Source organism: Anas platyrhynchos, chromosome 3 (assembly GCF_047663525.1).
Source record: "Anas platyrhynchos isolate ZD024472 breed Pekin duck chromosome 3, IASCAAS_PekinDuck_T2T, whole genome shotgun sequence".
Lineage (NCBI taxonomy): Eukaryota > Metazoa > Chordata > Aves > Anseriformes > Anatidae > Anas > Anas platyrhynchos.
In genome coordinates, this window is record NC_092589.1 from 58,406,285 (window position 1) to 58,420,866 (window position 14,582).

The 14,582-nt window shown below is 35.9% G+C and overlaps 1 protein-coding gene across 10 annotated transcripts in view; it reads right to left on the reverse strand.

The window, feature by feature from the left end:
* ADGRG6 (adhesion G protein-coupled receptor G6) overlaps positions 1 to 14,582 on the reverse strand; it is a 120,955-nt gene that overhangs the window by 91,076 nt on the left and 15,297 nt on the right. For all 10 annotated transcript variants that reach the window (XM_038176570.2, XM_072035961.1, XM_038176569.2 and 7 more), the window contains one exon: positions 14,282 to 14,382. In XM_038176570.2, the coding sequence (XP_038032498.2) occupies positions 14,282 to 14,382 (101 nt within the window). The remainder of the gene's footprint in view (positions 1 to 14,281; positions 14,383 to 14,582) is intronic.

Genomic DNA, 14,582 nt, shown 5'->3' on the forward strand with positions numbered 1-14,582 from the left:
TGAAACAGAATCACTGATTTCCTCACAAGCTCTTCTTTGGTGTTCTTTAGTATTACATTTGAATGTTTCTCAGAGTCCTTAATTAAAAGCTTACATTCTGACTATGAGAGAAGAAGTATTCTTGATTTGTTTTTATAGAAACAGAGTTGGGGAATATCAAGATCAGAAGTATTCTCTGATGTTAGGTGTCTAATTTCAGACACACAAGATTTAATTTAGTCATGATTTGTGGCATTATGTAGATGTTAATATAATCAACACAGTTCCTATTCACTTCAACTGCACTTATGAATGAAAGTCACTCTTTACATAGTTTCAGATTAGGCACAAAAAATGAGACACATGAAAGAAAGTCGTTGAAATAATTTGCTCAGCTACCCCCTAGCAGGCAAGACTCAGAGACAGCATTTAGTTTCTACGACATCATTTAACAATACCAGCTATTAGATCTTGCAATCCAATGCCTCATTTAGTGTACATATTCCAGTTCTGGGCACACATTAAGCTAAGGACGGCCAATGACAAAAAGCAGGTGACTGTAGTTAAAATTTGCACCATCATGGCAGACATGAAAATGGAAAATTGCATAGACAAATAAAATTCTTCAATTCTGTTATTTGTAGATCATTGAGTTGCCGGTTTTCCAACCTTAGTGTTTTCTTAAGACTTTAATACTATTTGACTTTCTTCTCTTATTTAAAATAAGTAAAACTTTGAAAAAATCCATTGTGTGACAGTCAAAACTACATCACTGGTTTATACTTTTATTTCCACCACACAGATATCTGACATTTCAACAGATGTAGTAACAAGTGCTGATTTTATATTATTATTCTTTGTTTTGTTTCACTGACTGAATCCCAATCTTTTCCTCACCTCCACATACAACAGGAAATGATTATAAAGCTAAAAAAATGTCTTACTCTGTCAAAATTGGTAGGAATGAAGCATTGTATTACTCTAAAGCAGCAATGGACAAGTAGAATAATAATATAATAATGGCATGTGAAATTTCAGAAATAAAGCTACTGTGTATGTTATAATTAGAAAAGGTAAATTACAAAGAAATAGCAATATCAAGGAAAATGAGCAACTGAAACGGTCTAAATTTCCACATGGAATTGGGAACCTGGTTATTCTGTCAAACCTCTCATATTGTTGCTGATAAAAAGGTGTTCACAATAAAAAATATTATTCATTTGTGTTTCATACAGATATATTTTTTCCATCACAAAAGCAGCCCATACTCAAGAACATAATTTACTTCAAGTGTGGACAAAGGCTCTGTGCTTTTGGGATAGACTTATAAACATGTCAGCACTCACAGACAGTATAGGAGATCCACCTGCACAATCCAAATATACACATTAATGTGTTTCCATATGGATATTTGTCCTTAAGCAGTTCCACATGCTTAGCTCAAAAGTTTACTGTATTAAAGTCTAGGATGAATGATAAACGTATTATATTTTACAGGCACTTTTTATCAGTACTGGTTATGGAAATGTTTTCATTACCCACAAATTAATATTAATTATTAATATATTAATGTAATAATAAATTAATATTTATTGTATTTCTAAGTAGTGCCATGAACAAGTCAAGCATTATTATTTATGGCAGAACACAAGAAGCAAAAGGTAATGTCCAATTCTACATCCAAACAATGTATCTTGAGGAGCCTCTGATGATGCTGACTTCAACTAATTTATTTATGGAAGATCACACTGCATGAGGAAAATATTAAAATACCATTAGTATTACCATTTAACATTTATATTATAACTTCAAGGGGACAAACTTAATGGAGTTTCATTATAACTTCAGAAACATAGAAATAAAATTATTAATCATATTGAAGCCTCTGTGTGTAAATATACACTATAACCCCAAGAAAACTCCATATGGAAGCATATGTACTAAATCAACATTTTGACTGGACATATTGGACTTCAGTGTGTTTAATAATTGTTGACAAATTGCTAAGTATAGTCCAACAATGGTATCTAATGGTGTAGAATATCTCCTTGCTTTCAGGTAACTGGTTCTTGAATGTATAGAATGTATAGAATCACCTTTGTGATGTAAAGTCTATTTGCATAGCATTTGATTTTCATTATATTAGTTACTGTCAATATTTGTATACGTACTTGTAAGTTTAAGGTCCAATGACGTACGTTTATGAGCAATGATATAAAAGGTCTAATAAGGACTATTTATGAGAACTATAATGAGGACCAGACAAACAACTGAACTACAAACATGAAGACAACTAAATTACAACAAACTATGAAGAACAAATTGCAAGTACAACAGACAAACTTGTTAGAAAGAAAAAACAATGTTTCCTTTAATTTTCACCAATTGCTAATAAGTAATTTATGTTTGTGACTCACAAAGTTCCTGTTTTGACTATCGGATTCTAGTTTAAGACTTTTCTTGCCTTTAAAATACTCAAGTTTGTTTTCTTTTATGCTGTCTTTTTGTATCATTCCTTACAATGAAAGCTAATACAAATCTAATGTGAAATAGCATGAATTGCTAAAAGACCAGATATTAATTTTTTATGGTAGCTTGGCTTGATCCTTACTAACAGATGTTTCATCAGATTTTCACATATCTCAAGTGAATAAACACAGTAGCTGATTAAGATAATACAAAATCACAAACCCCACCCTAAAGATTAAAACTCTGGTCAGGTTGGACTGTTTTCTCACTGGAAACACACACACAATATAACAAAAATATTATGCAACCTTAAAATATCTTTCATGCCACTATGATCAAAAGTAATCCATTTGAGGAGGAAAAAGAATGCTTTCTTCTATGTGTTAGGATTAAACATCAGACATTATGGATAGATCGATAGAAACAAGAATGGATGTCTGTGCTCTTATGATTTTTTAACTGGTTCTGCCAGTTACTTATCACAAATATGATGCAGTAAACCTAGCTAAAGAGAGGGTGATAAAGCAAAGGGGGGGTGCTCTTAAGTACCAAGTCAGGATTCATATGACATGGGGATTACACAGACAAAAAGCACAATACAAGACTCTCTTCCCTTTCAAGCATTACTGGGTGAGATCACAGTAATGTGCAGACAAAAACCACAAGTTACAACATATAATTGCTGCCAAGTGTACACAGCAACTCTTCTTTCATTCTTCAAGCCTTTTTCCTTTTCTACACTGAATAGCAATACTGCAGCACTAGGCAAGTTAAATCTTCTAAAGGCATGGTGCAGAACTTTGGCTTTCTGTGACTTAACAGCACAGTTTTGCCAAGACATCAACTTCCAAAAAAATTCTATTTGGAAATTTAGCGAGGGATATTCAAAAGAGCTCAACAGCGAGGTATCTTGGCTAATACTGAAGGGGGCAATAAACTTGCACTGACTTCAGTGGAATGAAATAAAACCCAGTGCTAGGCAGTCCAGTTAAAATGGAGGAACCTTTAGACCATATACAGATGAACATTTATTGAAGATTTTCCTTATATTTTATTACAAAATAAGTGCAAAATTACTTCAAGGTTAAAGCATGTCTGCCTCAATTTCAGCATTCCCAGGCATATGAAAAAGCAAATTACATGCTTACTATGAATTTATTTTATGATTTTTTTTTCAATCATGTTATTAGTAAGAAAAATATTTTTCATTACCTTCTTGAAAACGCTTTTGTCTAAGAAATATATATACATACTAGAAAATAAAAAAATAAATTAAAAAAAAAAACAAAACACAAGGAGATTTTAAAGTTTAAAATGTCAGTTTCTTCCTTTAAATTCAGGATATTTATTACACCAGAAAACTTATTAAGATGATAAGGAAAGATAAATATTTTTAAATCAACAACTTTAAAAACTGGCATTTTCTCAGTTCCATTTCTAACATCTGATACATTTCATTGGTATGGTATACTATTTAGAAAAGATTTGTGAAGCCAATCACAAGGAAATATGATTTCTTTTTTCCCCTAGGACCTTCAGGTCCTCCCCTAGGATGGTGGCAGTCAAAGGAGTCAGTAACTATAGGAGTTGGCTAAAAGAGAATACTTGCTATCGTGTACATCATCAACACTGCCAACAACAGGGTGGGGTGGGGAGGTGGAAAGAAACTTCTGAAGACTAAAGACAACTGACTAAGCCAGGCATATATTATTTGTAAGTAACTTTTAAGTTACTAATGTGTGGCAAGAGATTTAGAAGCCACTCATTTGGTATTACCCATGTGAAAAATATGCACACAGTTTCTATTAGAGGGAGCATATATATAAACAGATGTTTGCATTTTTAATCCTCAGCACTATCTTCTGATTTTGATGTGCCACTGAAGATTGAAATTTATTATTGTATTAATGCTACTTCTACCATTTTGACTTTCACTGAAATTAAGAACAGAGAAGGGTTAAATGCAATTTGTAGCTTAGTGAAATGATCAGCTTAACATAATAGTAATTCTCCACATACAGAGACAGACAAATAGAAGACCTGGCTAGTGATGTTGTTGCTATACAATGCCTTTGTCAGTTCAAGTGACCAGATTTTAGCAGAAACATATCCAATCCAAAATAAAGTCAAAATACTGAACAACATGGAAAGACTAAATGGCTCAAATCTGACAGCTCAAAGAAAAAAGCCTATATTTCATAAACTAGTTACACAATAAACTGTAACTAGAGTAGTTGGTGGACACAGCAAATCTGATATACCAGGCTTATATATGGAAGAGGTGAAATTTCATTGATTTTATAGTTATACTGCTTCTAAACATTATTAAACTATTATTTTAAAACCACAAATTCTTAACTTATACAAATGATGCCTTTGTTCAACACCAGCATTACTTCTTTTTGGTTTTGTCCGTATATTACAGATAAAATACAATTCTCTAAACCAATGTTAAAATCCAAGACAAATTGAATACAATTTGGGGGATTTGTTGTTCGAGACATTGGATAAATATACACACCCTGCACAAAACCTCTATGTTATTTTAGCTTTCAGTATGAAAGACACGTTATTGGTTTTCCTTTGCATATGTTTAATGACTCAGCTAGGAAGACGATTTCAGGATTCCTTGCATGCTTCCTGTTTCTGTAAAGAGCAATATCATACATCACTAACATTGGAACTGGTGAATATTTAGACAGAATTAGAAGGAGAAATAGTAAAATATTTAAAATTTAAACCTGCTTCTAAGCATTTCCTGTAAATTCAAGATGAGGAGAAACAAACATACTTTCCCTTACTCCTCACACCACAAAAAAAAAAAAAAAATCACTGAGAACTGCATCACTTGTACAAATGCCTCTGTGACAACTTCAACCATGAAGTCCTTTTTTCCACGTAAAAAGCAAATTCTGATAAAAAATGACATCAGCTTCATAGTATGGATTTGTCACTGCACAGTTCTTAATTAGAAGAACTGCAAGAAACCAGAGCATTCATCTGAACAAAACAAACTCTGTTCACAACAGGGAGTTGCACTTTTCTGTCTGATACCCATTAAGAAGCATATTTATAAGAGACAAAGCTGGAACTGGAAAAACTCTGATTGCATTGTATCCTTTCAAAAATTAGGTTAGCTGGTTGACAGTCTTCATGTTTCTACACTAAGTTCTGCTAGAGCTAACTCCTGAAGATTTTTTAGCATTAAAAAGCTATCATTTTACCATGTACTGGAAGACAGCTGGACTACTTCGGGAATATTAAGAAGGAAAGTGTTTTTAAGAATGATAACTATCTGTCACACTTTAATTGACCAACATATTTTCCAATAAACACTTTTTTTCAGTCTACCAGAACTTGCAACAAATATGTTCTTTAAAAATAAATCATGCTGACACTTCTGTAGAATATTAAGTAAATTACATCTTAATTGATATAGCTGTAGTTTTGTGGTATTAAGCAATTTGAGTCAGCACAGTGGTAGCCTCTCTTGTCAAAAGTGGCTATTTGCTACACTGGAATTTGGACAAACCACTAAATACTTAAATGATGTTCAGAAGTTACAGAAGGAGAAATTCACAAGATGGGAATTGGTAAGCATGGGGGGGTGGGGGGGGTGGGGAGGAGTGAAGTCTTGAGTACAATTAACAAAATTGTTTCCAAATAGCAAATTAAAAACAGCCAGCATACTGTTCAGGTTGATGTTGTCCCATTATGACAGACAGTAGGGTGAAAACTACAAAATGAAAGATGAGAAAAAAGGCACAAGAATAAAAAGTTTACAGTGGTGTCCAAATGTATGACTGCAGTTATTTTTAGAGTGGAAAGTGGCTTGATTCTTCAACAGAAGACCAATAAAATTAGTCAATGTAAATGACTACTAGGGGTCTGACTACATAAGCGGAACTAAAACTATGAATTATACACTTAATCTTCCTGTACTGCTGCAAGGTTTAGAGCTTAGCCTGCCATTTACAGAAACTACATAGACAAATGAGAACTGAATCCAGACAAAACAAGAGGAGTTTTTGGAAGCCATGCTTTCCCTTAAAGCAGGTGCTTCTATTACAATATTTAGGGCAGGAAAAGTACTTTTGCTTAAATGTATCACAATATTTTGTATATATAACTTCATTAGTTCAATTTGTAGAAAACTTACAGCTTATACCTGAAGTACTTTTTTATTTACTTATTTATTTTTCTCATGAGAGAGATTTTTATCTTCCATGGAGAGTAGAAAAGGTTCAGAAACAGTATGTGTGAATTATTTTATCAGACATTTCTATGTGCAACCTCAACAGGGAATATATTTTCTAGGTGGATTTTTCTTATTAATTCACCAAATTGTAGCTAAAATTCTATCTTTTCTTTTATTTTTTTTCTTCAAATTCTTGTAAAATAAGTCATGTGTTTTCCTTCATTTTAATATTGCCTGCATAGATTTACTTGCCCCAATATATCTCAGACATCTCTGTGCTAGGGTTGTAAGCAAAAGGCAGATGTTAAAATTTCAGTTATCAGACAGTGACATGTAAAGCCTTGATCTAGTAAACATTTACATGTTACACATTATGCAAATCACTTAAGCAAGCCCATTAAGTAAGCAAATCCAAGATTCTAGCAAAACAATCACAGACACAAAAATACGCATGCAAATCCTTCAAGATCAGCACTTCTTATTAATTGGCAAATGTTGACTTTACCATGGTAATCCTTCATGTCTGAAAGGTCTGCTGATATAAAAAAGCAACCCTGTATTAACAGTAATACATACCAAAATGCATGTCATGTGATTGCTAGTTTTATATGTAAGAAACTTTTATCTGGAAAACTTCTATTCTTAACTAAGACTTATCGACAAATCGACAAGAGAAAAAAAGTGGCATTCTCAAAGAAAAAAAAAGTCTATGTTTTTAACTTTTAACAGTAAAAAAAAAAAGAGGCAAAGATATATAACAAACAGGTTCTAAAGTCTATGTGTCATAAATATGTGAAAGATATAGTTTTACCTTCAGTGAAAGGTATAGTTTTTTCTTTAAAGCTGTGTTCTTCAGTGAAAGAGTATAGGCTAACGAATGTACCTAATAAATGAATGCAAGGACTCTGTAAGGTGAGATCCTAGTCATCTTTGAATTTTTGTGATATTTTGTGATATTTTTTGGCCTTACAAGTGCATAACAGAATTGAGGAAAATCACCGTGCTTTTAAGGTTGGTTAATTCATGGAGAACCAAACACTTCAGGGAAAAGAATTACCAGCACCATCAAAAAAAAAAAAAAAAAAAAAAAAATCAGATCCAAAAAAGTAAACAGAAGTAATGAGAGGCAGCTTCCTGTTAAATTCATTCCAACAGTGATTTACTTTTGCATTAACAACCTGTCAACTGAGGGAAATAAAGGAAAGCCAACTAGTCATTTTTCTCTGCAAGATTTATATGAACAGAAATTCTAAGCACATGCCTCAAGCCAGCAGAAATGTAAATATTAAGCAGGACATAAAGGATTGCTTTTGATTTGTTTTGCTTAAGCTAGATTAAAATACAAAAGAAGACTGACAGGTAAAGGGGACAGAATATAAATACTTTGCAGTTCTTCATTAAATACCCAGATTCCTCCAGACTAACTTCTCAGTTACATGTGAGGTATAGATGCCTATGCAAGGAAAGAAATTGCTGGACTGAATAGTTCTTCAAAAAATTTCAGGTTTTCTGAGTTTTCCTTAATATTCAGAATTGCAAATTTCCACTCCTGAGTCATTGACAACGTTCTTTGTCTCATTTGCCCTCTACAGCAATATATACACACCCGTTCCCACCCCAGAAGTGCCACGAGAGAAATAAGTATCAGCGATAACATTATCTGACCATTCCCTGCCTCCTCACCATATGCCAGGATTATGTTGGCTGACAGGGCTAAAGTCTTGGTAAGACAAAGAGAGATAAGCGAATATGCTGACAATTATTTCATCATTTGTTCAGTGATAGAATCTTTGGCCCTTGTCTGGGGGAGGCAGTTTCAGCTCCGTGGTGAAAAAACTCACTTCCTGACCTGGGCAGTTCCAGATAAAATTTAATCCATTTTCACAGATGGTGATGTGACCAACTCCTGCTGCTAGCATTGGTGGCATTAACAATGCTTCCCAACATACTCCCTCCCCATCTCCCACTTGGCTCCTGAGCCCACAGGTTCACTCAGAAACCCTCCCATGAACAAGGGAGAACTTTAATCTCATCTTTCTCTATACAGTTCCAGTTAAGGAGGGTTGATCCCTTACTGGAGACCATTATCAGCCACGTGGGTGAAGGACCTGATTTCAATTATTCTCTATTCTCTCATCCCTCTTTTATTGATAAACTAAAAATAATACTTTTTTTTTTCTTCAAACCATCAATAAAGTTGACATGAATATTTCAGTGACTATGGTAGAATTAAAACTTACCCTTCAGTTAGCTTCTGGGTATTGATTAAAACCACCCTAAGGACATGGAATCATGACTACTGACACCAATGTCACTACTCTGATGGATGAACAACAGGACAGGTTCTCACCCTGACATAAGCTGTGGTCATAGTATTTCTGTGATAACAACAGCAAGGGACATTACACAGAAAGAGTGTAATAAAAATTGTAGGTGTATTTATGGCTTGATAGAAGAAATATTTTCCACATCCTGAATAAAAATAAACATTTGCATAGCAGTCACAATTTAAAATGACTGCTGACTTATAAGTATTTACGGATCTACTGATTACATTAAGAAGGTAAAAACTTTTAGGAGGTTGTTGCTATCTCCTCAAAAAGCACATGTATTCAAAAACCTAGAAGTCCAGTACAGACAAGACACTTTAAAACTGGACTAGTCTGGAAAGCAACTATGTAAACTGGAATCTGCTTTTAAGATCACCTAAAAAACTCCACTTCTGCTCTTAGGTTACAATACAGAACATAGTCAAAACTATACTGCAACATCAGACATTTTGTTATGAGAGGAAAAAAAAAAAAAGAAGCAAGCACTGACTAAACTGAACACTTGTGAAGTTACACATACTTGAGCCAACTGTTTTTTACTTTCTGTAGTGAGCTGGTACTTCCTTATTTTGGATAAAAATGAGGTTATGGCACAAGGGAAAACACCAATACAATTCTGAAGACACAGCAAAACCACTGTCATATTCTGAGATGTGGAATCTCCACTGAATCTCCTTGTTTCCCAAATTTTGAACCAAAGTATAATTCTATAGAGCAATGACTCAGGAAGCAGTACAGAAATTAAGGAAGTTCAGAAATCATCTGATCTGTTTCTCAACCCACAAAGCAAGAAACATTTAGACTAAACCACGTCTGGCAGACATTAGAATACATTTTTGAGGACTGAGATTTCACAGTCTACCTTTGCAATCAGTTCCAGTGCTGTCTACATTTTGATAAATTTCCTCACCTCATTTATCTTGCTGTAATTTAAACCTGTTCTTTTTGTCCTTTCAGCTGCCCAGAAAGATCAGCCTATTTCTTCCCATTGCAGTCACCTCTTTTAAACACTTTAAATTATGCATTCCCCTTTCTACCTACTCTAAACCAAAAACTCTTAGTTCCTTCTGTCTGTCCTCAGAAGTTACATTTTGTAGAACTTCATTTTTTTCTCTCTTCTGAGTTCTCTGAAACCATCAAAATATACATGTGAACAAAAAGGTCAGGAATGTCTGAATCTGATATAAAAGGGGATTTAATTAGTTCTGTTTAAAACACCATCGTTCTAACATCTCAGCTTCCATACAGTGCTGTCATTGGAAGACAAGCAAAGTTTTTACAAGGGAAGGATGACACATACTTGTTCTCAAGTACGTGTCTTACTTATACTTAATCTTATAGGCAGGGAAACAGGCAGAGCTAAGTGACTCGCTCACAGCCATCAGGCATATCTACCACAGACAGGAATAAGAACTTGTTAAGTTGCCTGCTGAGCTGATCTGTACCTTCACCCCACATCACAACACATGACCTGAAGCCAGTATGCCACAATTAAAATTTCAGCATCCTTAACTTTTAAAGACATTTATTATATTTTTATCATTTACTTTTCATTTTTATTTCTTTCTGTTTTAAGTGTCTGAGACTATCCATCAATTCTTCTGAGGTATCAGACCTATATTTTGGGATTATACTTTATTGCAACACCTGCTTGTCCATACCTTTCCGATCAGTTTGTGGCTGAATATTTCTTCCATAGACCATGTTCCACCAATTGACACCATTCCACCTAATTCCACCATTCCTCACCTGAGTTTTGCTTCTGAAAGCAAGCTAAGTCCTGCAGTTCTTAAAAAGTCAAACTATACAATTGTTACTTTTGCATTTTTTCACAGGATGACTGATATTTTTTTCCCTATAATAGCCCCATAAATACTCCATAAATCCCATATCTGATCATCTTAATCCCCAACTTGTATATAACCCCCTCTAGGCAAAGCTTAATAAACCCCAGTAGCTTTCTAAGCTTAAAACTCACTAGCTAAGCTGGATGAATATCAGGTTTTACAATATTTCCTCTGTAACTTCAGTAAAGCTTAAGATGCCAGGGAGATTAGGGATACCTTATGAATCCACAGCCAAATTGACCGGTACCTTTTAAGGACACAAAATAAAATGTACAGGAGCAGTATTGTTTCCCACCTTGTCTGTCTTACTGTACTAAAAAGAACAGATAAAAAGGCTACGTTTTGTGGCTCTGGTTTTTAACCTATGCTTTCATATACACACACCCACAAAAAAGAGAGAGAAAGAGAGGGAGAGAAACATGAAACCTAAGGGTCTGCAAGCAAGTACTGCCAAATGGCAGGTTGCTGGAGAGGTGAATGTCTCGTTTTCATTTCAGTCAAGAATTAACAGCAAGCTATCTATGATCTCTTTCACTTATTAAACAGCAAACACATTTTGTCTGTTGAACATGGTTGTTTCTAATGTTTCCAGCATACTTGCTAGGGCTTTCTTGCCCGCAGAATTAACTCTTACTATACCACCTGCACTTTTTATAACTATATTCTTATCATGAGGAATTAGCAAAGACTAAAGGTCTTTCTTTGGGCCTTAATGTTCCAGTCACCTGGCATCAGCTCACAGCAGCTGTAGATTACAGCAGTTTTTGCTGACTTATTGTATGCTGAGGATGGCAGCTGCAGGATCACAGGGATGTAAAGGCCATCAGCCAGCTGATGAGTCAGGTCCTAAGTGTACATTCCTGGCTACACAAGGAAGATGGAAAACACATATTGGAGGGACATGAAGCTGGAAACTGCCACTGCACAGCCACTGCATTCAAATGTCAGAAAAACCCTGTACTTTTTATTTAGAGGGGAAAAAAAAAATCTATCAAAGAAGCTACAAACTCTATATATAACATCCTTTTTCCAATAGCAAGTTTGTAATAGCAAAACTACCCATCTGATATGGAATTAGCTGAGTAGTACAGGCTGCTCCAAAACTTTCTTCTGCCCCAGAATAAACTCTAGAGTTTTTTTTTCCAGTAAAACAGCTGGAGCTCCTAAAATATTTTGCACTCTAGTGGTTAGGAAAAGACATTTAGTAAATGAAATACCTTGTTCATATGTTTAAAGAAAACAGTCACAATGTGTTGCATTACTCTCTGCCCAAGTGTCACTACAGACCAAGATGATGGCAATTTTAAACTGACTGCCCTGTACAGTGTGTGTTTATCTTGTGTACATATAACTTGCTGAGGAAAATTCCTATCATGTAAATCATGGAATCATAGAATGGCCTGGGTTGGAAGTGACCTTAAAAAGCATCTAATTCCCACACCCCTACCATGGGTAGGGATACCACCCACTAGCCCAGGTTGCTCAAAACCCCATCCAACATGGTCTTGGACACTTCCAGGGATGAGGCATCCACAGCTTCTCTGTGCAACCTGTTCCAGTGCCTCACTACTCCTTGAGTAAAGCATTTCTTCAAATATCTAATCTAAACCTACCCTCTTTTAGTTTGAAACCATTACTCAGTCCTATCACTACACTCCCTGAAAAAGAGTCCTCCCAGCTTTCCTGTAGGTCCCTTTTAGGTACTGGAAGGCCACTATAAGGTCTCCTGGAGCCTTCTTTTCTCCAGGCTGAAACAAACCCAACTTCCTCATGCTATCTTCACATGAGAGGAGCTCCATCCCTTTGACCATTCTCAAAGCCCTCCTCTGGACTCATTCTAATACATCCATGTACTTCTTGTGCTGTGGCCCTAGAGCGGAACACAGCACTCCAGGTGGGGTCTCACAAGAGCAAAGTAGACAGGGAGAATCACCTCCTTCAGCCTACTAGCCACTCTTCTTTTGATGCAGCCTAGGATACAGCTGGCTTCCTGGGCTGCAAGAGAATACTGTTGGCTCACGTTAAGTTTCTCATCCACCATCACCCCCAGATTCTTCTCCTCAGGGCTGCCTTCTATCCATTCTCTGCCTAGCCTGCATTTGTGGGATTGCCCTGACCCAGGTGCAGGACCTTGGACTTGGCCTTGTTGAACCTCATGAGGTCCACACTGGCCCACCTCTCAACCCTGTCCAGGTCCCTCTGGATGGCATCCCTTCTCTCCAGAATGCCAACTACCACACAGCTTGGTGTCATCAGCAAACTTACTGAGGGCGCACTCAATCCCTCTGTCTGTGTCACTGACAAAGATGTTAAATAGCAATGATTCCAATATTGACCCCTGAGGAACACCACTCATTACTTATCTCCACTTGGGCATTGACCATGACTCTTGGAGTTCAACCAGACAGCCTATTCATTACTTACCTAGTATTCCATCCATGAAATCCCTGTCTCTCCAACTTAGAGACAAGGATACCATGGGAGACAATGTCAGATGCCTTGCACAAGTCCAGGCAGATGATGTCAGTTGCTCTTTCCCTATCCACCAATGCTGCAACCCCATCATAGAACGTCACCAGATTTGTTAGGCATGATCTGCCTTTAGTGCAGCCATATTGGGTGTCACCAGTCACCTCTTTATTTTCCATGTGTCATAGTATAGTTTCCAGGAGAATCTGCCTTATGGTCTTGCAAGGCTGAGATGAGACTGACTGGCATGAAAATGGGGGTTATGTTTTCCCACTTCCAGTCAGTGGAACTTCACCGGACTGCTATGACTTCTCAAATATGAAGGACAGTGGCTTAGCAATCTCATCCACCAGTTCCCTCAGGACCCCTGAGGAGTTCATGCATTTATCTCATCAGGTCCAATTGACTTTTGCACCTTTAGCACCTTAGCTGGTCCTGAAACTGATCTCCTACAGTGGGCAGTTCATCATTCTCCCAAGCCCTGCCTTTTCCCTCTGGGGTGCAGGCTAATTCTTTTTAAAAGAGTTTAAAAATAATAAGCACATTACAGTTATTTTACAGTTTTCAACAGTAACTGGAGTGAAGGATTACTGAATACATAATCTACAGGCACAGACTTTACTGTGGAAAATGGATGAATTACACAATTACTTGCAATATTTCAGCAACCATGAGAAATTCAAGAGAGATGTGGGTATTGACAAGATAAAAGCAGAAGAAAAGGAAGATGAATGAATTAAGAGTACAAAGTCAAAGAAAAAATAACAAAGAATAACAACCAAATGATAAAAAAACAAGAAAATTGAACAGTAGCAATAAAGATGGCACAACCAATCAAAACAGCAAATATATAATACAAAAAATATAATACATAATTTTCATCAAAATGTTACACTGTACATATTTCAGTCATACATTAGCATAATCTTTAGTCAGCAGACAGGCACCTAGTCCATTTATGTAAACAGGAAAATAATTTGCTAACTTACCTGTTTGCTGCATGCATATAATATACACGGTAAACAAGTAGACACAGTGCTGCAGCTTCCATTTCCAGTGATAACACCACATCTCACTTATATGAGACATCCTGTTGGAAAAAAATAATTAAAAAAAAATCAAGCAACAATTCAGGAAGCTTTACAAGAAACCAAGAAAATGTGAAAATACTGTTATTAGTTAAACTAGTAACTAGCAGCAAATACAGTAGCACCTGAACATGTTGGATGGCCCTAGTATTGCTTGACCACATGTGTAAGTTTCCACTCTTGCTACAAGGGGTCAGAAATG